We start from the raw sequence: 26,192 nt of genomic DNA on the forward strand, positions 1-26,192 counted from the left end.
TAGTGAGATGTTTAAAGTCAGATTTATTTATCCATGCACGTTGTGTATGCATGACAAAAATTTGTCGGTAACCTAATTTCACGCGATTATATTTAATGTTACATACACACATATTTGTCTCAATGTTGCGTGCTTATGGAGTAAATAATTTCTTACACTTGTGCTCAATTTTTCTTGGGACACAAGCAGTGGCCGCGGAGGCTGTGAGGACATCTGGGGACATTAACATTGTAGGATGGGGGAGGGAGGGGTTTATATAAGATGGGGAGATGATGGGGACATCGAACAACCGTGGGGGCATTGCCCCTCTGTCGGAACCTTTCCGACGCCACTGTACACAAGTGAAAGCGGTTGAATGTGCTATTTACACATATGCAGTAATCACTTCTACTCAACTCAATTGGTGAAACTTATCGACGTATTCCAACCAGTGGCCGCGGAACAGAGGGGCAATGTCCCCACAGTTGTTCGATGTCCCCATCATCTGTCCATCTTATATAAACCCCTCCCTCCCTTAATCATATAATGTTAAAGTCCCCAGGGCTTCCGCGGCCACTGAATTTCCAATCATGTGTACACGCACGCATACCTTTCCGAACCGAGAAGTATTACTTTCTTTCGTATGTTGTGTGAAGTGAAATATGCCCGAATTTTATTTCACCGAAGCCGAGAAAGTTCGGTAATTTTTTTAGGTTACGTACATCGCACTAGTTGTCATCGCTCGTACATACGACAGGTTGCCTTACTTTCACTTGGAGAAAGCATAAAACCACATGTGGGTGGTCTCTTATCTTAACAAAATTTTAACCGCAGTTGTATAATTTTAAATATTATGGGGATGGACGATCCTGGTCGTTACATTACTCGTCCCACTGTGATAATATTATTCTTAATTTGCGTCTTAATTTACTTGTTTGTTATTCCGGCTGGAAATAACTCTCTTGGAAGTGAGGTACATACATAAAAAATCTCTAAATTCTTAGAAAACACCCCACAATGCCTATTAAATTGTTTACGTTCTTAAATAATCACTTATTTACTGCGTGGAATTTTTTCACTAACGTCACCCACCCACCCACATGAATTTGCAGTGTTGAATTTGCACGTATTCATTTTTGCCTTCATATATGTAAATATATGCGAAAAATAGTACACAAGAATATTACACTCTATCCGGTGAAGCAATTTACCAATGTAATGTAAGACATCTTTCAAGACTTTCTCTCCAAATTGAGCCATTTTTACTTGTTAGGAAAATGAAATCGAAGACATATCATCCAGCTTGAGTTTCTCATTCTCCATTTGCATAGCCAGGTTGGATAGGAAATCAATAACCTAACAAATAAACTTGATTCGTTTGTGACAAGGGAAAGTTTTCCCAACGACTTTCTCCCATTGGTTTGAACCATGCTAGTTTTCGCATAATTTGTCGTCGTAATAGATCCAATAATATATAAATCTAATATAATATCAGATGTATGTATGTATCGTACTTATATTTGATGATGGTCACATTAGGAGATGACTTTCTCCGTGGTTTAACTTTCTCCAAGCCATATTTTTAGTACCACGAAAAACACGCAAGGCTTACAACTTTCTGTCCATTTATTTCGAGCTATCGATACCGAAATAAATTATCATTTGAAGATGCGTTTCTCCGTGATTTAACTTTCTCCATGCATATTTTTATCACTACGAAAAACCACGCGAAGCATGCCCTTACATATGAAACGTTACTTATTTGTATCCATTTACTTATTTTGAACTATCGATACCAACCAAAATACCTAAATTATTTACGTATTGTGAAGAAATATACCTCTTTTTTCTCTAGCCCTCCGATGCTTCATCCCCCAAACGGACGAAACAACAGCAGGAGAAAGTCACGAAGAAAGAAGTCACGAACAACGACCATGCCCACGAATTGACTCATGGCTCGAAACGCTACAAGTTGTATGAGAAGAAGCGCTTCAACTTTAAGAAGGCTGAAGCATTCTGCAAAAAAATGGAGGGACGGTTGGCAAAAAGTAATTTATTTTTATTTTTTATATAATACATCTTTATTCTCATTTATATGCAAATAAGTCCGTTCGGTGCAAGGTAAATTGCTTGCTTGGTTATATTTTGCATAAAAAAGCTGAGAGGCTGGATGAGATGACCAGACTGCAAACTCTTCTTCAAAAGGCGAAGCTGGTAAGTGACGAGTTGTGGATCGGAGTTGAGAGAAAGCAGTGGAAAAATCATGCCTGGAAAGATAAGCCGCATCCTCCAGGAATGAATCCGGCAGCTTTGGGGGAGATGAATGCGATGATGATGTAAGTTTTTTTGGTACAAATTTTCATAATCTGTGAGATGAGAATTTTTTGCAGAATTTTTCATAATCTGTGAGATTAGAATTTTTGTCACTTTCTCCGTTGTTATTTTGCAGGGGTGGTGGGAAGCAAGAAATGTGTCCTGCTCTGAGCTTATCAACCAGGTATATAAGTGAATGATTAGATCATAAAGTGACAAATGCAGTGGCCGCGGAAGGTGTGGGGACATGTGGGGTCATTAACACTGTTGGATAGGGGAGGGAGGGGTTTGTATAACATGGGGAGATGGTGGGGACATCGAATAGCCGGGGGAACATTGTCCCTCTGTCCCCACGCTTCCGCGGCCACTGGACAAATGCCTAATTTATTGTGTTATCCACCAGGGCAATGGTGCCTGCCATGTGCATGCGAGATCTCCCCTTTGTCTGTGAATTTGACCGAGTTGACAAATCAAAAGATGAACCAAAGATAGAAAATGTAATTAAAAAAGAACAAGGGAAAAGCAACAGGAATAAGAACAATGGTGTTAAAAGTAGTAAAGGAAAAGGGAAACCTATGCCTCCTCCACTCAAAACGAAAAATAGCAAGATAAAATCAACACCTAAACCGAAACAGCAAAAGAAAGTTAATAAAAATAGGAAGAGAGACGAAATGTAGGATTATTCTCGACTTTCTCTAAATAACCATCGCATGATTTTTTTTTCATATCGCGTAATCAGAATATCTTTATTTGTAATATTTACATATATGAATGTTCGTCCACAAACAAATAAGTATTTGTTAATTCCTAAATTAATTATGTTTAACACGCTGGTAACTTATGTAGATGATAACTGTGTATAAACTTTGTGATAGAAAGTTGTCGGTAAAACAAAGATTGTGATATGCAATTTGATGAAATTGACACGCGTAAAATTATACAGTCAAATATAGATTTTAAAAATCCTTAATTACCAAATAAATTACAGTTTAAAGTTTTGGCACTGCCTTTTTAACAATTTGGAGGAGCTCATACCCTGTAAATTCGTTATTTTCGATAGCTTCAACCACATCGGCAGAAGTAAACCGTACTTTTTTTCTTGAAAATGGTTTCGGAGATTCCTTTTTCAAATGGGCTTTCGACATTTTGATAATTCTTGGTCTTTTATCGTCGGGTGAACCATCGGGGGTTCCATTATCTGGGAAAATTCCGTTTGTGTCGATTTCAATCCCAATTTCGCCAATTTCGCCACCGCCAGCACTACTGCTCGCTGAAGTTTCGAGGGTTCGCTTAATTGGTGAAGCCAATGAAGTGGCAACAACGTCTCCAGCAATCATGAAAAATTGGTCTCCTTTATACTCTTGAATTTTCTTGAGATGACGGGCAGTTCTGGCGTGACAGGAAAGATCATGCTGGAAAAAGAGATTCAATTTTACTTATAGCGATGAGAGCGTCCTATAAACAGTGGCCGCGGAAGCTGTGGGGACATCTGGCTGGGGACCTTAACATTGTAGGATAGGGGAGCGAGGGGTTTAAGATGGGGAGGTGATGCGATCGAATAATCGTGGGGATATTGTCCCTCTGCGCCCCACCCTTCCGCAGCCACTGCCTATAAAATTACAGATTTTGCTGGACACCGTTTTTACCTTGTGTGCTCGAAGGATAGCTTTACACGCTTTACAAAATGCGCGTTGTACATCGTCTGGATATGCTTGGAGCCAGTCTGCATGAGAAATATAATTGCAAAATGTGACATGTTTTATAAGCATATTTAATTAATTATTATTTAGAATGTACCCTTGAACTCTTCCTCTTCTTCCCAAGCCGTCCTATATTTTTTGATATAATTCTTTCCACTGGTGGACGTCCTTTTCTGTCGGGTTCGAATGGTGTCAAATAATTCTGGTTTATATTCTATCTCTCCTCCACCTCCTGCGTCTTCCTCGGGTTGTGTAAAGTCCTCGTTTTCCTCTTCATTGCAGACAATTTGAACGCTAATGGGCCCCGTCGAAATGCCAGATTCTTGTGCAATTTTCGCATTCGCAATGTGCGCTTGTGTCCGACCATGGGCAGATAGGTCTCCTACATTCGCAAAAATATTAGCATAACATAACCCTCATACGTAGATTAGGGGTTTGTAAACTTCATAACGCAAAGGGGGGTGGGTGGGTGGTCAGGACCCAATGATATCGTGCCTATGTGACACATGTTAAAGGGGGGTGGGTGGGTGTCCAAAAAAAACGAAAATTTGCGTTATGACGTTTACGAACGACCCCTTATACAGCGACCACGGAAGCGTGGGACAGAGGGACAATGTCCCCACGGTTATTCGATGTCCCCATCATCTCCCCATCTTATATAAACCCCTCCCTCCCCCATCCCACAATATTAATGTCCCCACGGCTTCCGCGGCCACTGAATTATACGCATGATCCTCACCTTTCCGAGCTTGTAACACGATTGCACAAAATCTGCAGTAACTTCTTCTCTCATCATTACTAACTTTCACCAACCATCCTGCATTAAAGCAATAAGATAAGCATCACAAATTTATACAAATTCCTCAATTAATTAGTTGACTATGAATGACACCTAACTCACCCTGGAACTGTTCTTCCTGAATCCAATCATCATTAAAAATATCAGTCGCCATTATTTCTGATAATCCAAATTTCGATACTCTAAAATACATCATAATTTCATTAAAATTCCATCATTCCACACATTTTGTCATGCTCAATCATCCCGAAAAATAAAATATATTCATTTCTGAACAAAGGGAAAGTGGTTTCCACTTTGTGCCGAGAAAATAAGGCTACCTCTGCTCTGCTAGTCCTTCTTCTTGCCTGATAGCACAAGTGCAAAAACTGGCGACATCGGCTGGTATAAGAAAGCAGACCCAAAACCAACAATGCGACACCAATTATTTTAACCTTATTATTAATTGACGATTAACTAACTTCTTCGAATATTTTATGAGACCAATTTATTTATCTATGTCGGAAGTAGTGTTTACAAGGATTGGATAACAAATCAGATGTACATCACGTAAAAGGGTGAGACTTGAGAAAATGCATTGCATTGCAGTGTTCCTGCGCCGCACATCCGATTCCACCAAATCCAAATACAAATCCAGCCAGCCAGCAGCACAATCTTTTATTTTAGTGAAGCAGCATCATCGTTTCGTCGGTCTTTTCTCCGTTTTACAGAGATTTCGGTCGGTGCTTTCTTTCTTCAAAACTTTGTCGGGAGCAGCGGAGAAAGTTTGAAGTTTTCTCCCATTTCTGTTGAGTGGCTGGCTGGCCTCACCAACTTCGGCCCATCATCAATTAGACAAATAAACGGGTGAGTTAATAATTTTCCGGTTCGCGAATTTGTAGGATGAATATGTGAGCTTTTTGCAAATTTTAGTTTGAGTTGAGAGCAATTTGCCACGATTGCTTGACTTTTAGTGCCTAGTTACCCTTAACGGTTGCGACAAATGGTCGAGTTACAAATAAAATAATTATTTTTAAAAATAGTTGTTTCTTCTCGATGGTCGAAAAAAACAACTCTTTGACCTTTAATAACTTTTGAACGGGCAGACATAGAGACTTAATTCTTAAAGATGAAATCATCGTAATTTTTAGCTTGATTTTTTTAAGCTAAAAATCTCGAGGGTACTATTTCGAAGATTGAACTTGAAATCTCCAGTGTGCAGCCTTTACGAGCCCGAGTCAAGCTCGCTGTTATCGGTCAAACCGACCATTTTTGTAACTCGACCATTTGTCGCAACCGTTAAGGGAGACGCGTTACCTAGATACTTAAAGTCAAGCAATCGTGGCAATTTGCCCTTTGAAAGCGCTTTGTTTCCGCAGCACCATAAATTTATAGTTTGCAAGTCAAGAAATTCCCATCTCTACTTTTTAATTTACAAGTATTTAACTTTTTAATTGAACACAGCAGATAATTACACTGTTTCTTTGTGTAATTTACACAAAGAAAACTGATCTTTATATCGTTTTATATTCAACTAGCTAATAAGCCCGTCTTCGCCGGGCAATAAATTTCACACTTTGAATGTCTGTCCGCAACGGAAGTAAATTAAATTTGCGTAATTACCATACCACATCTAGAAAGAATCATGATGATGATTGGTTGTGGTAACCGAGAAGTTTTAAAATTGACGCATGTTCAAAGGAGGTTTAATACAATCCCGTTTAATTTACCAGCCCAGTAAACGCACCAGACAAATAATTAAGTTACCGCACCATCCCAGTAGCCCATCAAACGCAACAGCCTAGTAAACCCATCAGCCCAGTAAAACCAAAAGCCCAGTAAACCCATCAGCCCAGTATACCCATCAGCCAAGTAAACCCATCTGCCCAGTAAACCCATCAGCCAAGTAAACCCATCAGCCTAGTAAAACCATCAGCCCAGTAAACCCATCAGCCAAGTATACCCATCAGCCAAGTAAACCCATCAGCCAAGTAAACCCATCAGCCCAGTAAACCCATCAGCCTAGTAAACCCATCAGCCTAGTATACCCATCAGCCCAGTAAACCCATCAGCCAAGTAAACCCATCAGCCTAGTAAAACCATCAGCCAAGTAAACCCATCAGCCCAGTAAACCCATCAGCCAAGTAAACCCATCAGCCTAGTAAAACCATCAGCCCAGTATACCCATCAGCCAAGTAAACCCATCAGCCCAGTAAACCCATCAGCCAAGTAAACCCGTCAGCCCAGTAAACCCATCAGCCTAGTAAACCCATCAGCCCAGTAAAACCATCAGCCCAGTAAAACAAACAGCCCAGTAAATACATCAGGCCAAGAAACGCATCAGCCCAATAACCAAGTTAACGCACCAGCCATGAACTATCTTTCCATGGATTGGAGGGAAGAGCGTTAGCATATCTGTAGTGATAACTGGTTGTATTGCAAGACGTCTTGCTATTGCGTTAAAAGTCGAGTTGCAAGTCGATTCTTGCCATACAACTTTTCAAGCCATGTTTAAGTTGAATTGCCATTCATAGCTGCAAATTGCATTATTTCGAAGGGCACGCAGATAACCATCTTCATGGTGGACATGGCTTCGATACTGATCTGGGTGAGTCCAGATATTGGGCCGGCCTGGTTGTGGGCCCGGAAAATGTGGTAGATGTTAGGGGAACTGTCATTTTTTTACTGGGCCGAGATCTGGGCTGTTCTAGTATCTGGGCCTGCCCAGATCTCGGCCCAGTTCAATCATAAATTCATAGTTTTACCTACTACACCTTCCATGATATCTGGGCCGAGGTATCCGCCCAGTTCAATCATAAATTCATAGTTTTACCTACTACACCCACCAAGGTATCTGGGCCGCTCTAGTATCTGGGCCTGCCCAGAACTCGGTCAAGTTCAATCATAAATTCATAGTTTTACCTACTACACCCTCCAAGATATCTGGGCCGTGATCTGGGCCGGCCCAGTTAATAGGCTGGCCTAGTTCTCGGCCCAGAAAACTTGGTGAATGTTGCAGGGCGAACAATCTATATATTGTTTTATTGGGTGGAGATCTGGGCTGGGGCAGTGATAGGAAGATAAGTTCGCCCCAGACAACCACCCACATACCCCAAATCGACCTACAGACGTCCACCCTCAGACAGCTGCCGTCTGATAATCACCTTCAGATAACCACCTACAGATAATTTTCCCCCATGATAACAATCCTCAGACAACCACCCACATCCAACTACCCCCACATAATGACCTACAGACGTCAACCCTCAGACAACTACGGTCAGATAATCACCCTTTAAAACAATATGACACCCCCTCCTCCAACTTTTGAAACCTGATTTTAATTTAATTTATTTTGAATTTTCGCGCCATTCAAAACTTAACTTACCCTGCTTTCACTTCCGTTGTCACGGACAAACTTCGGTCACGGACAAACTTCAGTCACGGACAGATTTACTTCCGCTTCCGTTACAGACAGACATTCTCGTTTATAATATAGATTATTATAAACTGGCCTAATAAAAATATTTGCAGTCCGTTTGAAGATGAGCAAGAATTTTGACGAGTGTCAAACCTTTGCCTGTGCGATTCAAGCCTGTTTGCAAAGTGAGAAGATTTAACCTTTTCAGAAATCTTAACTATTCTTGACTGATCCTTTTGTTGGTTACCCACTAGAAAATAATTATCAACAAGACGCATGTGCCCCTGCAATTGAACAAATGCTGGACTGTTGTGAATTTAATGCTGATAAGAATTTCTCATCTTGCGATGGATTCAAATTCATGTTAAATAAGCGGAAGGCAAACAAAGTCTCTGCTGCTAAAGTCAATTAATTTGACGCCACTCAGGCTCACTCTGTACTTACCTTTTCTTATCTCAAACCTCACCAGAATTTTATCATTATAAGACAAAGTTAATCATTTTTTGTTTTGTTTCAGAATGAGCTCGAAACCAACCCTTGTCAAACGAACGCCAAACCAGGATTCCAGAGGTCGACCACAATATCTCGCTCGTCTCCCACTTTGGAAACGATATCCCAGAATTTTCATCCTTGGTGGGGGAGTACTTATAGGATGTTCTATCTGGAGTAAACAATTTTACAACGCACTTTTCTTAAAGTAAGTTCAACCAGCTCATTTAATACGTACTACATAAATGCAAAACCAAAACCCGATATTGTGTAATCTTATCATATTTTCCTCTTTAGACCAGAAGACATCCCTTACCAGGCAGATTGGTGGCCAAGTGAAATTGCAAAGGGCAAGAAAACAGTTGATCAATACAGAGAACGACAAGAGAAGATTCAGTTTTATAAAGAAAAGTACGAGAAAGAGCGAGCCGAGAAGGATGCAGCCCTAGCACAATTGGAGAAAGTGAAATTACCGAAGTAACCACATAGCAAACTATTTGAACAAAAAACTGTCCAGTGTTTTGTGCTACTGATATAATGGAAGCAGTGAAGAAAGCAAAATCTAGATTAAAAATATTTCCCCAATTATTAACCGAGTGTTCTAAAGAAGGATTGTTGTATGCAAAGTGTGTCACACAGACGGATGACCCCAAGCTGAATCAATGCGACAAAGAATTTCAAACTTTCAAAACTTGTCTGAACTCTGCAGCAAAGAAGAGATCAATTAGAATCTAATGATTAAATTTATCGTGCTAAATACGCACCCGTATAGAAAATTCATTGCATAATTTTAGTTATAGTCTAGTCAGAAAATGGGCGACACTCCAGTTTTTCTCCATTTAACAATTGGTCTACTCATTAGACTTGCAGCAACATTGTACAGTGTTTACCACGACGCTACTAATTTAGTAAAATATACAGACATTGACTATTCTGTGTTCACGGATGGAGCTTCATATGTAAGAATTAATTTCTTCAGTTTTTGGATGGGTTACATAGTTTAATGGATGGATGCAATTAATGGTAACATTTTTTTTCTGATTTGACTAGGTCATCCGAGGAGATTCGCCTTATCGAAGAGAGACTTATCGTTACACACCGCTCCTCGCTTGGGTTTTAACACCTAACTTGACAGTGTCACCTTGCTATGGGAAAATCCTCTTTAGTCTGTTCGACATATTAACATCATATCTAATCTATAGCTTGTGTCTGATCGAAAGTGCCGGAAACAAGGCTCTGAGTCGAAGATGTAGCTATTTATGGATATACAACCCCTTACCGATTGTAATTTGCAGTCGTGGAAGCTCAGAATCCATCATATTATCTCTCGTGTTGGCCACCTTGTTTCTTGCAAAGAAAAAGGCTACGGGACTGGCAGGAATCGTTTATGGATTTTCAGGTACATTTATCACAATTCGAATGATAAGCTGAATGAACTCTAATTTATACTTATTTTTCTCAACAGTCCACTTCAAACTCTATCCTATCGCCTATTGTCTTCCCCTCTACCTCTGCACGACTCAAGGATTGGACACGGCTAAGCTGAAACATTTACCGCTTTGGAAAAACATCTTGTCCATAACATCACACAGAATTCGACTCGTGGTGGGATCCGTCTTAGGATTCTTTATCCCGACTCTGATTTGCTACTATTATTATGGAGATGAGTTTTTACAAGAATCATATTATTACCACCTCACCAGGAAAGACATCCGACACAACTTTTCTACATATTTCTACATGTTGTACTTAAATTGGAACACGGCTGGAATTCTTGGCACGATTCTTAGCATTCTCACCTTCGCACCGCAAGTAATTTTGTTAATAACGGCAGCCGTACTCTTTCGAAATGCGGGGGACTTGTGCTTCACAATATTCGTTCAGACCTACTGTTTCGTCATCTTCAACAAAGTCTGCACTTCCCAATATTTCTTGTGGTATTTAAGCCTACTTCCAGTCGTTTACTGTAAATTACAAATCAAAATTTCAAATGCACTGATTTTGTTGTTTGTATGGTACTTTGCTCAAGTTGCGTGGCTCTTGCCAGCATTCTTTCTAGAATTTGAGGGTCGTAATGCCTTCATGTATGTCTGGCTAGAGTCAATTGCATTCTTTTGTGCCAATGTTGGAATTTTGGTTCAGATCATTAAGAATTATAGTCCGTAATATGTAGTTAATTAGTTGTGTAGCGAGTAGCAGGTGATGAGTCATTACTGTTATTAATAGAGTATTAGTTGCAATAGAATGTTTGTACAGTAATAAATAACACCAGTGAAAGTACTCAATAAAAGTTGCAATAAAATATTGATTCATTTACAATAAACTTTGTCTTATATAAACTACTCGGTCTTATCTAAACCTACTACATTCCCATTCCAGATGATCGTTTCGACGCTTGGCCGGGACCACTTGCAGCATATTTTTCTAATAAATCTTTAGCTTCGTTAATTTTTGACGCAACGTATGGCGATCCTCCTCTGTCGGGATGGTTTAAGGTTATTATTCTCTTGTGGGCTTCCTGTTACAAATATTATGACAGTGTTTAAGATGAAATATTCGACATTAATTCATCAAAGTATGAAGCAATTACCTTAATTCTAGCCTTTGACGCTGCCGGTGATATCCCTAAGATAAGTGAGGCCTCCCTCCTATTCATCTTCGGTTCGAATCCTCCCTTATAATATTTACTCGTGGATAAAGCTTCCTCCAAATTTGGGAACGTTTTCATCGCTTCGCTCATCTGCTGCGCCATGTTGGGCATTCTGCGGAGAATGTAACGACCAGCGAACCCAACAGCGGCCAGGCCAAGACCGGCAGCCACCATTGAGCTAGCCTGCAATAATAGAAATTGAACCAGTAATTAAAATTTTTAATTTAAAAATTAAAAATCAAAGTTACAATCAAATTTATTGTATTCGTAATTTACAATACGTTATTTCTTCTTACCATTTTACAAATTACGGGTCAAAGCACGAGTTCAGGTGAAATCTTTCATTAAATCCTATTTTAATAAAGCCTTATTTCAATAGGTCTTCGAAATTTCGGAAATTTTGATTTTTCTTACAAAATGCGGAGAAAGTTTCATCAGCACGAGCAAAGTGAAACGCGCTTCCTTCTTCATATCCGTGTACCCCGAATATCATTCATCCCCTAATATTTACCGTCTTCGATCAGATAGTTAGCAATCTTTTATCCAAAGAGGATACTTGAAAATCAACAAATTTTACTTTTGAAATTCAGAAAAAATTTTAAAATTTCTTAAACCCTAGTATCTTGAGCTTCCGATTGGAAAGTATCGCATTAATTTAGATTTAAAAGTTTAAATTGGATGCAAGATGGCCAACTGTCGGACCCGATTGCTAACTATCCTAGTCATCTCTATGCTCCTCAAAGTTTTCAATATTGACATTTATTGCTACTTTCTGTGATCAGATGTTGATTGAAAGCATCATCACAATTATTTTGTCACTATTTCGGAAATCTGACAAGTTCTGTGCAGACAAAAGAACCATTTAGACACCACATTTTTCAAACTATTGTCTAAATAGTGCATCCATTTCACTGCCGTTCAGCACCATCAAAAACGTTTGAGAGTGAAGAGTTTCCAAAAAATTATGAGAAAAATTTATTTTCTGTGTTGGGATTGATACCGCATTCCAAAGGTAACCCTCGTTCAAGAAAAATCTAGTCTTAAACAAATATTGAATGTTTTTTTAATGAGTCATGCAGTCATCTGATGATACTTTTCAGGGATCAAGAAAAATAGGTCGCTTTTGATCTTTTGAACTTTGATCTGAACCAATTTAACAAGATAAAGAAGTAAATCTGTCTTGCGACTTGGTACGGAAGCGATACAAACACAGTAAAATTAAATAAACAGTGACCATTCCACAGACGAGGACATAGTGAATTTCTACAGAGTTACTGAATATTCCGTTATTTTTATGCCAAAAAACCGCACAACAATGATCAATCGGTTCAAGAGTGCTCTGATAAATGCCGTAAGTAATACGGGACTGGATGCATCCGTGGTGGGGCTGAGTGGGAGTGGTAGCAGCTCGTCGTCGTCATCATCATCGTCAAGAAATCAGAGGGAGGAAGGGGAAGAAGGACATCGTAGTCGCAAAGGAAGTCGGGGAGGAAGTCATGGTCTCGAAAATGGCGAAGGTGTAAGGATCAAACGACACGAATATTCGAGACCACATTTTCTTCAGTTAAATTCCACGGACGAAATCACGGTCACGGCGGATCATGGCGTTCGCCCTATAATTGTTCCCAGGGACTTGTCATTTATACCGTGGGAGTCTGGTTATGCGGAGTAAGACAGTAAATTAATTAGACATATATGTATGTATGTTATATTAATATGTATAACGTTTTTATCATCAGAACTATAAATTCGGGGAAGTCAAAGCTAAACGAAGACCAAGCCAGGGTACATTATGCTCACATACGGGTCGAAATACCAATCGAGAATGGAAATGCGTCTGAAATGAATGGTCAGAAGGAGCAGAATGGGAGTGGGCTTCCACGAAAGGAGATTCTTATCCCATATTATTTCTTTGCATTATTTGATGGTCATGCCGGAGCTGGAGCGGCAGGTTGGTCTTGTTCTTATTGCATCATGGAATATTTGGACATTTATTAAACTTGTACGAATATTTATTTGCAGTTGCAGCAGCAGCACAGCTTCATAATATTTTGAATGTAATGGTTTGCAAATTGATTTAAAGTGTCAACGTCTTGCTTGATCGTTTATTTTTTTGTCGTATTATAGGATAAATTGCACGAAGTTGGAGTTCATCTAGTCCAAGATGGTCCTTTTTGTGAGTCGGTGGGTGGAAAGTCAAAGAAAGGTGTTTACTGGTATCCTCAAGTCAGCGTGACCAAAGATTCTTTAATTGTGGGGGCTTTAGAGGCAGCATTTTATCAGATGGTGGGTAAAATGTAACATATTAGGTTGAAGCTCTACCTGCTTCAACCCAATATGTTGTTTATCATCATTTATAACCAATTATCTCCCTGTCTTAATACGTGTCTGGGTTATTTCAGGATGAAACTATTCGGGAAGATAACTTAAAATATGACGGTGTTAATGGTGGTTGTACAGCGGTACTCTGTCTGTTTATACTCGGGAAAGTATACACAGCCAATGCCGGAGATTCCAGAGCAATATATTGTATGAGAAATTCTGATCCTGTGCCTTTATCACAAGATTTTACTCCAGAAACGGTAAGTTTATTATTTGTATAAATATTAATAACACAACAGCCTGCGTTATATGTTGTATATTTCTTTGCACATTAAAGGAACGGACTCGTGTGCGATTATTGGTAAGACGTGATGTGCATCTATTTTAACGCCTTGTTAAAAACACGACTTGATATAATAACCTTACGAACGTGTATAAATAATTTGATATTTAATTCAATATAACAGGCTGCCCAGCGTCCGGAACTATTGGGAAATGATTTTACCTCCAACGAGTACCTTCGTCGACCAGTGAAGAAAGATGTTGGTACGAAAATTATGTACCGTGCGGCACACATGACGGTAAGACTTAATTGGAACTTAGTTATTTATGTATTGTTTGACTTTAAATTTTATACTTTCAGGGCTGGGCGTATAAGACTGCTTCCCTTGATGATCTGAAATTCCCAGTTGTATTTGGGCATGGGAAAAGAGTATGCTTTCATTTATTGACTTTCATACAAAATTTCACTGCTAATTCGCTGGATGGTAATTGGTTTGTAGAGTCGTGTGTTGGCCACTATAGGTGTCACCCGAGGTTTTGGAGGTATATAAAAACTTTACAAATAATTATGTCCATTCAATATCAGGATTTTGTATTTTTTAACTCTTTCAGATCATGAGTTGTATGCTCACAGTTCCAATATACGAATAAAACCATTCTTGTCATCTCAGCCTGAAGTAGGTTATTTTTAAGGACATTTTTAAAGGAGTAATGACAATAATAATTAATAATGAAAATCAATTTGTTTAGGTGAAGATACTGGATCTGACAGATAATCTAGACGAAGATTCCGTTATTTTGATGGGGACCGATGGTTTATGGGATGTGACTCTCAATTCGACCGCTTCAAGAATAGTGTTTTCCACTTTGGACCAATTTCCTCCTTCGGATATAAATCGATACAAATATCGTTACGTCTCTGCCGCTCAAGGTATGAAACTAGCAAATTGAAATTTAATAAAGGTACTAAAATATAATCAAATTACACCTATCAATTTTAGATCTGGTAATGCATGCAAGAGGGAAGTTCAATGACAAGAATTGGAAAATGGGGGACGGTGCAGGTAGTTAATTATTTCCCTCTCATTTTCGTCTATCAATTAAAGTTAAATCCTAATATTTTTTGTTTGTTCACCCACTAGCTGCTACGATTGACGACATATCCGTATTTGTTATCCCAATCGGGCAATATCGCAGAGAATGGGCCCAACAACATTATTCAGACGATGACATGGAAAATTCAACTTTTGAGTCATCCCTTGACGCTGTCAATGCAAATGGTCATGAAGTCGCTAAAGATGTGCTTGACACGGTGGAGATCAGCACAGCTTCCCCAACTACAAGTGTTAAGGATAAAGAATCACTTTCTACTAATTCACTAAATGCTAACGTAAATGCGATGGATGTACAGTTAGAAGTAGTAGATGAATCTAATCACTAATCAAAAATAATAATTCTCTGTAGTATCTCTCATCTAACTCACATTCTGATTTATGTATGTATGCATTTTACATTCATTTTCCTCTAATCCGAGTACATTCCATGCGTAGCCATCCTTAATAATTTTTCTCAGTTCAAGTTGATTAGTATTTTGTATGTTTAATTTATTTCGTACGATAAATCAAAAAGAAACGTAATTTATTATTGTTACTATTATATTACGACTCTCGGTAGCAGCATAGCGAATCTAGTTTCAGGTATTGTAACTGTGATATAATTTTTAATATAATGACGATCCCCTCGCCACCACTTTTGAAATACCAACACAAATAAACCAAATCCTATTTATTATATTAATTAAGTACCAATTAAAAATTGTAAGTTATTGAATTAGGTAATATATATGTAGAGACTTTTGGTTTTTGTTATCGCCGAGATCACGAAATAATTTAGAGAAGCAACCTAATCGCAATTTTTGTAATAAATGGTACCACAAATGCTCAAATTCATTCAGAAGTAATTCATTAATATCAAGAGATAATTAATATTATAAGAGAAAAAACAAAGCTTCTACACACTTTTTGTGATTCAACTTTATATGATTAAACTCAATTCCGTAACATGATGGGAACGGAAAGGTTATCAGTCAGCCTTCTTGTCTCCTCCAGAAGTGGAGAGTTTCTTCTGCAATTTGGCGTACTCGTCAGTCAACCGATCGTACTCCTTCGAAACACTGGCAGCTTGTGACTTGACGGCATTTCTGTCCTTGGTCAGTTTCTCAAGTTCTGTAAAAAAGATAAGACTTTGAATTTTTGAATCTTACATAATATATACTTTTCGTATCTTAAAAATACCTTCTTTCAGCGTGTTCACTTCAGTTTCCAAAGTGGCAACCTTAGCACTGCTTTCCTTGTCATTAGCATTTTTCTTATCACCATCATTCATCAACCTCCTCGCGGCATCGGATGCGGATGACGCCTGCGTTTTGAAGCAATATTTAAGCAAATCACAAATATTTCTGTATTTTAAATAAGCTTACCTGTTTCAGAGCTGCTTCCGTTTGGGCATGCAGAGTAGCCTGGATGCTAATGAGACTCACCAGTCGTCGGATGATCCTATATATCAATATGATAAATATGTAACACTCTGATTGAACAAATATAGTTGCGGACTTACAAGGAAAAGAACAATGCGAATCCAGAAATGTAGAAATTTCTCTGCGCCCTAAACAGTTTCATATGCGCTTGCATTTCTGCTTTGGGATTTACAGTCAGATCATATTCTTCATTCGAATACTTCCTCATTTCACGGATAGCATCTGATCATAGATTTAAACAATAAATAATTTGATCAAATATTAGTATTTCAAATAAGTTTACCCAAGAAAAGGAGGCAAAGCAGTCCGAACAGTCCATAAAAGTAGAGCTGTGTCTGAGCTCCGAGACTATGCAATATTCTGGATCGAAATATCTTTAGCCATCTAAAAGAAATTACATTTATAGAGAACAATTCTAATTAATTTTAGTACTTACAAATTGACCGTTTATCAACTCACCTCTGCGCAGAAATAAACGGAAGGAGAAGCAGAACGACAACTCCGATTTCAAAGTACTGGAATTTAATAAAACCAGTTTAGGAATTATGTATGTCTTTTAATAAATGATATTAGTATACGCCACACCAAAAATCCAGCGACGATGCCCCACTGAAGACTCATCATTAAAGTCTGTTCGAAATATGTATGGAAATTTGGAACTCAATCACTAGCTCAATCCTAGAATGCTTTAAAGGAACTGAAGTCGTTCCTGTAAAATTAAAATAAATCACAACTTTAGCCGACTACGTACCATAGCTTGTACACGTACAATAAACTACAAGTCGCACTAACAAATGCACAAACAAAGACAATTGACGTCATATGACTGATGATGCTTGTTCATTGCTCATAGTCACTCTCTCAATCGCAAAAATTTGCACTCTTTGTTTTAATAAACGTGTCTAAATATAAAATGCCTAAATTAACTCTTGAACTATCATAAAAAATATTAATCAACAGTGTTGATTAATTAAATACAAACAAGTTTATAATTGGAAAAGATCAAACTTCAGTAAAAAATTAAAATTTTTACCTCAAACAACCATAGAGTTTCAAAAAGTTACTTACAAAAACAAAATGGTTCTCTTACTTACCGTCAATAATTGCAAGTTTTAACTAGTTTTAACTGCGTTCAGATTGCTGACAGAGATTAAACAATGTTTTCCCGAATCATGAATGAATCATCACAAAAAATAACAAAAACTTGGTCTGACGTGTTTATTACCAGTTTGAATGGAACCGCGGTGGAAAATCCGTACGGGGCAAAATGAAACAAAATTACAATAAAAAACTTTCACCAAAATTATATTCCAAGTGCGTAAAGTAAAGTTTGTTTTGTCGAAATTACAGAAATTTGTGCCATTCTTCGTCTAATACACTTTCGCAAAGTTTCTCGCTTCCTGCAAAAATAATGATTTCTAAAAATAAACCTCGGCAATCGTTAGGTTTTAGGCATCCTTTCATGGTCAGGTGATTGCGTATTACAATTTCATGAATCTCTAAAAAACTGGGGCAACAATCACTTTTTTATTTGAATACTTTTTCCACCTTCCTTCCACCTCGACCTGATGAGGATTGAAATTAAGGCAGTCGAAGAGAAAGAAGAGAAAGGTAAAAGAGAAAGGTAGTCCAAATGGGGAAAGTATGCTAATTCTGGGTTAAGAAAAATGCAATGATGTTTCATGAGAGTTGCGAATCCATGCAGATCATGAAAGAAGAATGGGTAAGTTCTAGATACATCTTGGACAGTATATATCAAAGAACGGATATGTATTTACGAAAAATTCCTGAAATATGAGAATTTTCAAAAACATTGTGTTTGTGAATATTTTATTTGATAGAATTTCTTTGAGCAAATAATTTCGTCTCGTATCGTTGAAATTTGTACAAAATATGCATGTTTTTGAAAAAAATATCTAAAATATTTACATATTTTTCAACTAAGAGTGGAAATATATGTCTGAAAACCTACATAGAAATATGTAACCATATGTAAAAAATTTTTTGAATTTTTTGTAAACAAGTTAGGGAACATTGTCAAACTTTTACCGTCGGTCGCTATCAAATGAAAAGGCTGAAAATAAATACATATCCGCCCTCTGATCATGAATATGAACGGATAAGTAAGTACATACAGCAAACAATATATTGATGTTGCTCTACTTATTCTTTCTGCAAAGAAATTCCAGTATTCTGCAGAAGGAGGAGAGGAGAGAGGAGAAAGCAGTGGTGAAAGCATCCCCATTTGAGTAGCCACCACGAAACAACGTCAGCAATGGAAAAGGGCAAATGCATCCGAAACAAATTTTATATTCCACTCAGCAAAACGGTCCATACAAATTGGTACTTTACTCTCTCCTCCTCCGCCTCCTGTTTTCGCACAAATACATACATTCTTCATTCCATCCTACAGCCCCGGAGGACTTGGTTAGCTTCAGTGGCCGCGGAGTTGTGGGGACATGTGGGGACATTGTCATTGTATGTAGATAGGGGAGGGAGGGGTTTGTATAAGATGGGCAAATGATAGGGACATCGAAAAATCGTGGGGACATTGTCCCTTTGTCCACACACTTCAACGGGTACTGAGCAGTAGCTATACAAACTCTAGACAGTGGCCGCGGAAGCCGTGGGGACACTTGGGGACATTAACATTATAGGATGAGGATGGGGACGGACGGGTTTATATAAGATGAGGAGATGATGATGACATCGAATAACTGTGGGGACATTGTCCCTCTGTCCACACGCTTCCGCGGCCACTGGTTAGTTAGGTCAGAGGTTATCCAAAAACAACCTAACATTCCCGTCGTCATGTACATATTCTCATGTAATTGGGTTCTTGCCTTGTCGACTAAAATATCTCCTCCAGGTACATAAAATGTATGCATGAAGTTGGGTAATAAATTCTTTTTTTTTTTGGAGAAAGCCAGTTTTCTGAATGGAGTTGAATATGAAAATGAAGGATAAGCAAATATTATTCAACTTGGAGAAAGGTTAGATCTGCATTATAAATGATTAACATAAAGAAAACTATTATTATTGAACGTAGGTTGTCCTTGAGTTATGAACCGGAGAAAGGACAAGTCATTTATATATAAAAAATGTATGTATAAATAACTCACTGCAACATTCCTTCAGTCGACATAACCATTTGTTACGTATTTATTTGGCATACTTTTTTATCTACGTGCATACGTTGCAGTTGCAGCCGTATTAAATTACGATCCTTGTTTTTTATCGGGGTTGTAGATTAGTCGAAAAGTTGATAAAAAGAAAGTTAGCTTTCTACATAAATTGTATGCATTCACCTGCAGCTCGTTATTTCTGGACAGGTATGCAAGCAGTGGCCGCGGAAGGACAGAGGGACAATGTCCCCTTGGTTATTCGATGTCTGCATCACCATCTTATATAATCCCCTCCCACCCCCATCCTACAATGCTAATGTCCCCAGATGTCCCCACAGCTTCCGCGGCCACTGCTCTTACACTGCAGTCTTACATAACCTGCATTTTTCCTCTCCTTACAACTACGAAACACTACAATTTCACGATTTATACCAGGTGTTACATAAAACTAATAATGATTCAATTCATACCCTCAGTTTCTCCCCAAGGTAAAAAAAATCCTGTTATGTGAAACCATTAAAAAAATGCAGCAACCTGATATATGACGTGTTGCTATTTTGATTTTCTTATGCATCCAACAAAGCTCTCCGAATAACGGAGAAGTTTAAAGTAGAATTTATTACTCTAAGATTTTCCCGACATTAAATACTTTCACCCGCCAGCTTTCCCTTTCTTCTTGTTAACCTTGGCTCGCACGATGCATGCACGGTGCGTGTGCAATAAGTAGGAAGTAGTTAAGCGATGGCAAACAAAACAAGGGGGTAAATAAATGGTTTTCAAGTTGTAGGACTTCCTTCACTTTCTCCCCTCGTCGCAAGCAGTGGCCGCGGAAGCCGTGGGGACATCTGGGGGACGCTAACATTATAGGATAGGGGAGGGACGGGTTTAAATAAGATGGGAGATGATGCGGACATCGAACAACCGTGGGGACATTGCCCCTCTGCGCCCCCACCCTTCCGCGGCCACTGCCCCGTAAAATCGGATTATTTCCAAGTTTTCTTCTTGATCCTTCTTGTACACACACACACTTTCTCTTTGAATTAGATCTGAGAGCAAACCTTGTTGTTGTTGCTGCAAGCGAGCCACGCGAGAAATCATAAACGAAATGAAATCTTTTTGATACGTGAGGAATCGTGAGACACGCAATCCAATCTAATCTGGAGGTAAATTGGTGTAGCATTCTTCGTGCTTGCTTTCGCGAGGGGAAAGTGAGTGAAGAGTTGGAAACGATTTGAGAAAATTATTATTGCAGCGTTGCTTGAAATAAAACTTTTCCAACGAAATCGAATTTGTGCAGGTGAGAGTACGGAAATGGGGACGGAACTGCATGACTTGTTTGGAAAATGCATGTTTGGAAACCCTTCTTCTTCTGAAAAGCGTTGGTTCATATTTACCTTCGTTTCTAAATTATTCCAATTATGCTTCAAAACGTGAGAAGGAGTGTGAATTTGCAAGAAATATAAAACGCTTTTATTTCTCTGAGTACTTTCTCGAAGTGGCCGCGGAAGAAGCTGGGGGGACATTAGCATTGTGGGATAGGGGAGGGAGGAGTTTATATAAGATGGGGAGATGATGGGGACATTGTCCCGCGGCCTTGCTTTCTCTTCAAAACTTTGCAAATCTTTCAAGGTTTATTTTCTCTTGGGGCAGCATATTTCGTGCCGCGAGCGAGGTCAGGGGTGGGGCTGGGCCGTGTAATTATTATTATTCGTGTAGCAAGATTAGCAAGGAGTTGTTGCAAATGAAACTGAAATTCACAGGAAATTGTATAACGGTAAAGTTAACTTAATGCGTGACCAAGTCGTAATGAAAATTAATCAGTGTCGTTCTAAGGAAAAGCACTTGTTGAAAAATTTAAAGCAAACTTTAAACGTAAAAATATATAAGAGAAAGTTGTGTTTTTACACATACATACACAAACATTGCGTAATTCCTTACAAAACAAATTAGTAAAAGATTTTCATGCATGCGAGAGAAAGTTATGTAATTGATACACAATAATCCAGAGTAAAAAATATTTCTTACGCATAAAAAACTAATCAACTTCAATGTGTTTAACAACGTCAATGAATTTTTTAGCTGCAGGATGAGCATTCAATTTCCTTGCATAACTGTATTTTCCAATTGATTCCTTTAATTTAAAACAAACTTTCCACGTGTGTATGTTTACACGTGGTAAAAAAATTGTGCATATGTACTTACTTTTGTACATATGTACACAAACATTGCATAATTCGTTTATAAAGCAAATTAGTCAAAGATGTAAGAGAAAGCACAAAGGTAATTGACCAGGGTACAAACCCAGAGTAAAAAACTAATCAACTTGAAACTTCAGTCAATGAATTTTTTAACCGGAAAGCATTCAATTTCCTTGTATAACTGTCTATCACAATTGGCTCCATTTTTTATCTTGGTATACTTTTACACGACCTGAAATCAATACGTATATGTAGCATTGTTTGGCTTGAATCAAACTCAATGCTACTTTCACCCACAACAAAAAAAGGAAGGAAGTCCGCCCCCCTCATTGTGGTTCGTACCTCAAGAAGAAGTAGTCTACTCGTTGCAGTCCAGTCCACTTTTATCGACCATGATGTAATCTGATTGCAGGCGATGCACGTTGGTGAGTGCACCGCAGGAGGAAGTGTCAAGCGGAAGAAGACGAATGCCTTTCTTTCACAAAAGTCCAGCGGGGGGTTCCAAGTTTAGAGGTTTTGTTCTTCCGTCCAATCCCCAGGGCAAGACTTGTACTCTCCCTCCACTTATGGAGGGGTGAAACTACTTTATAAGATTGATATGTCCGTCTGTCTGTCTGTTTATCCGTCCGTCCGATAGATAATTCAAGAACGGTTTAACATATCGACTTGAAATTTGGAGCATGATTACCTCAATAAAAACCAAGGTCAATTTCGAAGATGGGTACTCTAGGTAACACCTGTCAAGGTCAAAAAGGTCACGAATGGGTCAAATTGCATATATATGCCAATTTGATAGCAAATTTAACCCCGAATTCAATGGTGACCTCCATTTTGACCTGAATGGTCACGTCAATATAATACATACATGACCTACAAAAACGTTGAAAATGCGGTATTTATGTTTAAATCAACCTACTTACTTTCTCTTAAATATTTGATTTAAAATTTAATTCTGTAAAGTTCTTGCTTTCACCCCTTCATTACATTCGTTTAACGGTTTATTTTTTTGCTTTCAATTTCTCTGATTATCAGCACAAGAAATGTAGGAAAACAACAATGTTCCAAATCATGGCTGGCAAACTGCTGCTGTCTCCGTGATCTAAAATCCTCTCCTCGTTTCGAGACCAACTTTTTTTTTTTTTTTTGAGAAATAAAATATCATAATTGACAAGGTTTGGTTATTACGTTTTGTCCCAGATATATATAGAGCTGCTCGACGACTTCTCTATCAGTGGCGGCGGAACGGGGGGGACATGTGGGGACGCTAACATTGTGAGATAGGAAGATGACGAGCTTAATAACACGATTTTCAGAATTTCTGGGGGACAATGGGGCATGTGGGGACATTAGCATTGTGAGATAAGACGATGACGAGCTTATTAACATGGGCAAGATACGATTTTGCGGAATTTTATATGGGAAGCAATGTCCCCCCGCTTCCGCCGCCACTGTTCCCTATTATGACATTGGATATCCATGATGTAATCCCAGAAATGGCACTAATGAAAGTAAAAAAAGTCGTTTTGACGGAAGAAATGAGAGTCAAGATAAGATAAGAGAGATGAAGTCACTCCGACATCGGGTGGATTCCTTGCTTGCGTCCGTATGTCGGGCGGGTGAAAGTGCACAAATTGACATGGGAAAAAAGTGACATGACATGTGCTTTCCACTTTCTGGACAAGGTCCTCTGGGGTTTCGGGAAAGAAGAATCTCATCATCAATGAACTCGCTCTGGTAGCATTCCAAATTCTCTTTCATCAGAATTTAGTGCTTTTATTGTAGCGGATTATCCCAATAAATTCCATCTCGCTCGGTACTTATCATTCCCAGAATTCGAGGCGTGCATGACAATTCTATTTTGTGCTAAGCCATAGTAAAATTACCTAAATAAGTATTAAATTTGAAGGATTGAGATGAATTATGCAATGTATTTTACTACTCGGTCGTACTAAATATTTAATATTTGGGTTGAACATTATGTAAGTAGCAAAAAACCAGAGTCAAATTGATAAGTTGTAATCTTCAAACTTGCTCCAACTCGAGGCTAATTTTATCGAAAAGTTGTCACGCTTTCACCAAGAAATTGGAAGCATTTGGGTGAATTACTCAATATGTTTTACTACTAATAAACTAAATATTTATTAATTTGTACAATATGCAAGTAGTTGCATAAAATAGATACAAAAATCAGTCAAATTGAGCCATTTTGACCGCTTTCAAGCCAATTTTCTAAAAAAAAATGGTCACGCTTTCACCAAGAAATTGAAAGCATTTGGGTCAATTGTTCAATGTAGTTTACTCGAACATCATGTAAGTCGCTGAATGAAACAAACACGAAATCAAAATCGGAATCAAACTGACAAATTTTAATTTGCTTACTTTCATTCCAACTAGAGGTTATTTTTTCAAAAAATGGTCAAGCTTTCACCAAGAAATTGGAAGCTTTCGGATAAATTACTCATTATATTTTACTCCTCATAAATACTAAATATTTATTAGTTTTAATACCAAATAAGTGAAACAAATACAAAAAATCAGACTCAAACTGACCCTCTTTAATCCCCACTTTCTCTCCAACTCGAGTCTAATTTCCTGAAGAAATGGTCCACTTTCACCAAGCATTGTCCATCCTCATGTCACACGTTTGTTGACCTTTTCCCAGCGAATTTAAGCAACAAAGTAGCGGAAAGAGATTGATCAAAACGTATCCTGCAACTGCCATGTGTCGCCCCGTTTGCGAAAGAAGAAGCTTTTAGCTATTCGTTTCAATTTTCATTTTCAATATTTCAATAAAGCCAACAGTTCAGGAGAGAAGACAGCTCGATTTGAGAGTAAAGTACCTTCCGAGCAAGGAAGAAAGCATGAGCCAAGTATGTTAGTAACCCAATTGTGTAGGTTAGGCAGGAAAAGAAAGTGGATAGATACATACATATAAACACAGTGGCCGCGGAAGGGTGTGGGGACAGAGGGACAATGTCCCCGTCATCTCCCCATGTTATATAAACCCGCCCCTCCCCTATCCTACAATGCTAAACTCTCAATAATTTTTATAATATTATTGTTACCAGCACTATGAAATTCTACCGAGTGGTAACACATAGTAATAAATTTTTTCATGAAGGTAACAAATTACCTCCGGTGTCAATTATATTTTTATTACCAGAGCGTTGACATGGAGAAATGAGCAGGATTTAGGGTCTGTATATATATTACTTTTCGGTGATAAGTTATTACCGAAGCAGTAGAATTGCATAGTACCTCCGCCGGTAACAATCGTACGAAAAATTATTGAGAGTGTAATGTCCCCATGTGTCCCCATACCTTCCGCGGCCACTGTGTACATACATACATTGCAAAAACAGATAGTGCAGGATTCTGCTAAGCTAACTCCTCTCTTCTTCTCCTTTCTCCATGTATCTTGAGCAGAAGGCGAAGATTTTTGCATGAATATGGAACAGTCCCAAGTGCAAGTCTCAAGTTGACACAAATAGAAAAAAATACTTTCCATAAATCTTTCAGAGTCTTCCAGTTTGGAAATTGAATTTGTGTACTGCAGTAACTATCTCTTTCCATCATCTTCATTTCGTGGCACATCCTGCTCCCTGCCTGCCTCTTCTTCCTTTCACTCTGCTACTTTCTCTATCCTCTACTTTTTCATGGAAACTCAACCAGTGGTGGTGTGTGGTACATATATAGAGCCAAGCCAACTATAGAATCAAGGGGGGAAAGTGGCCAAATTTTTGGCATAACAATTCTTAAGACTTAAGAGGGCTAACGTGATGCAAATTAATATTTCATGTTTGTAATTACTAGTCGAAACATGAAGGACTCGGCTAAGTTGCAACACGTGGATTAAATTTCGAATCGGATGCATCATAAAATCGAGCAGTTATGCGGTATGTACACTCTTAGAAAACTGGTATTAAATCATTACCGATTAGAGTGTATGTGTGACTCTAGCAGGACTGGTAATAATAACGGGCTTCAGTGTTTAGTAAGGTTGTGGTACTGACAAATTTGCCACTAATCTCGAAACGTATGCTCACAGATTTCGATGAAATTAGTGTAAATCGATGACAAACTTGATAAATGCGAAATTTGCAAACCAACCTGCCAATGGCTGAGATATTTGCATCCGAAGAGGAGAAATCACGCAGTAAATTTGGAAAGTGAAAAATTTGTCAAGATTTGGGCTCGTTTTCTCCTCTTTTAATGCAAATATCTCAATATATAAATTAAATTTGACATCGATTAATACTAATTTACTCAAAATCTTTGAGCATACGCTGGGAGATCTCCATCCCCAGAAATAAACTACTACCAATCCGATAACAAGTTATTACCAGATCAATACCAGTATGAAGTATAAAAATATGCGACTCTACAAGATTTTTAACAG

General features: G+C 38.3%; 7 protein-coding genes across 8 annotated transcripts; 4 read left to right on the forward strand and 3 right to left on the reverse strand.

Moving 5' to 3' along the window:
* Window positions 1-596: 596 nt before the first annotated feature.
* Window positions 597-3,242, forward strand: LOC118437731. The gene is made up of 5 exons (XM_035857050.1): window positions 597-952; window positions 1,835-2,027; window positions 2,138-2,315; window positions 2,429-2,476; window positions 2,696-3,242. The coding sequence occupies exons 1-5, from the start codon at window positions 833-835 to the stop codon at window positions 2,967-2,969; spliced, it is 813 nt and encodes a 270-aa protein (XP_035712943.1). The 5' UTR covers window positions 597-832; the 3' UTR covers window positions 2,970-3,242.
* Window positions 3,018-5,394, reverse strand: LOC110856143. Its single transcript, XM_022104596.2, has 6 exons — window positions 5,112-5,394; window positions 4,894-4,973; window positions 4,732-4,809; window positions 4,090-4,374; window positions 3,939-4,015; window positions 3,018-3,704 (listed from the first exon to the last, which is right to left on the reverse strand). The coding sequence occupies exons 2-6, from the start codon at window positions 4,943-4,945 to the stop codon at window positions 3,282-3,284; spliced, it is 915 nt and encodes a 304-aa protein (XP_021960288.1). The 5' UTR covers window positions 4,946-4,973; window positions 5,112-5,394; the 3' UTR covers window positions 3,018-3,281.
* Window positions 5,362-9,208, forward strand: LOC110856145. The gene is made up of 3 exons (XM_022104598.2): window positions 5,362-5,637; window positions 8,709-8,888; window positions 8,978-9,208. The coding sequence occupies exons 2-3, from the start codon at window positions 8,710-8,712 to the stop codon at window positions 9,159-9,161; spliced, it is 363 nt and encodes a 120-aa protein (XP_021960290.1). The 5' UTR covers window positions 5,362-5,637; window position 8,709; the 3' UTR covers window positions 9,162-9,208.
* Window positions 9,209-9,351: 143 nt separating this feature from the next.
* Window positions 9,352-10,988, forward strand: LOC110856141 (GPI mannosyltransferase 1-like). The gene is made up of 3 exons (XM_022104595.2): window positions 9,352-9,639; window positions 9,731-10,079; window positions 10,146-10,988. Exons 1-3 carry the CDS (start codon window positions 9,493-9,495, stop codon window positions 10,844-10,846), a joined length of 1,197 nt encoding a protein of 398 aa, XP_021960287.1. The 5' UTR covers window positions 9,352-9,492; the 3' UTR covers window positions 10,847-10,988.
* On the reverse strand, window positions 10,966-11,825 carry LOC110856144 (mitochondrial import inner membrane translocase subunit TIM14). The gene is made up of 4 exons (XM_022104597.2): window positions 11,745-11,825; window positions 11,627-11,681; window positions 11,271-11,513; window positions 10,966-11,198 (listed from the first exon to the last, which is right to left on the reverse strand). Exons 2-4 carry the CDS (start codon window positions 11,627-11,629, stop codon window positions 11,043-11,045), a joined length of 402 nt encoding a protein of 133 aa, XP_021960289.1. The 5' UTR covers window positions 11,630-11,681; window positions 11,745-11,825; the 3' UTR covers window positions 10,966-11,042.
* A 262-nt stretch (window positions 11,826-12,087) lies between these two features.
* LOC110856189 (protein phosphatase 1H) lies at window positions 12,088-15,883 on the forward strand. 2 transcript variants are annotated; one of them, XM_035857048.1, is made up of 14 exons: window positions 12,088-12,342; window positions 12,410-12,998; window positions 13,070-13,281; window positions 13,353-13,387; window positions 13,458-13,616; window positions 13,733-13,912; window positions 13,990-14,013; window positions 14,120-14,233; window positions 14,296-14,364; window positions 14,435-14,477; window positions 14,547-14,611; window positions 14,685-14,865; window positions 14,936-14,998; window positions 15,077-15,883. In XM_035857048.1, the coding sequence occupies exons 2-14, from the start codon at window positions 12,625-12,627 to the stop codon at window positions 15,373-15,375; spliced, it is 1,818 nt and encodes a 605-aa protein (XP_035712941.1). In that variant the 5' UTR covers window positions 12,088-12,342; window positions 12,410-12,624; the 3' UTR covers window positions 15,376-15,883. The 2 variants fall into 2 exon arrangements, with proteins under 2 accessions (XP_035712941.1, XP_021960349.1); XM_022104657.2 differs by having other exon boundaries at window positions 12,431-12,998.
* On the reverse strand, window positions 15,518-17,724 carry LOC110856190 (B-cell receptor-associated protein 31). The gene is made up of 8 exons (XM_022104658.2): window positions 17,565-17,724; window positions 17,056-17,179; window positions 16,930-16,985; window positions 16,754-16,854; window positions 16,551-16,692; window positions 16,414-16,489; window positions 16,229-16,352; window positions 15,518-16,159 (listed from the first exon to the last, which is right to left on the reverse strand). The coding sequence occupies exons 2-8, from the start codon at window positions 17,092-17,094 to the stop codon at window positions 16,017-16,019; spliced, it is 681 nt and encodes a 226-aa protein (XP_021960350.1). The 5' UTR covers window positions 17,095-17,179; window positions 17,565-17,724; the 3' UTR covers window positions 15,518-16,016.
* Window positions 17,725-26,192: the final 8,468 nt, after the last annotated feature.

This window comes from Folsomia candida, unplaced genomic scaffold (assembly GCF_002217175.1).
Source record: "Folsomia candida strain VU population unplaced genomic scaffold, ASM221717v1 Fcan01_Sc015, whole genome shotgun sequence".
NCBI lineage: Eukaryota > Metazoa > Arthropoda > Collembola > Entomobryomorpha > Isotomidae > Folsomia > Folsomia candida.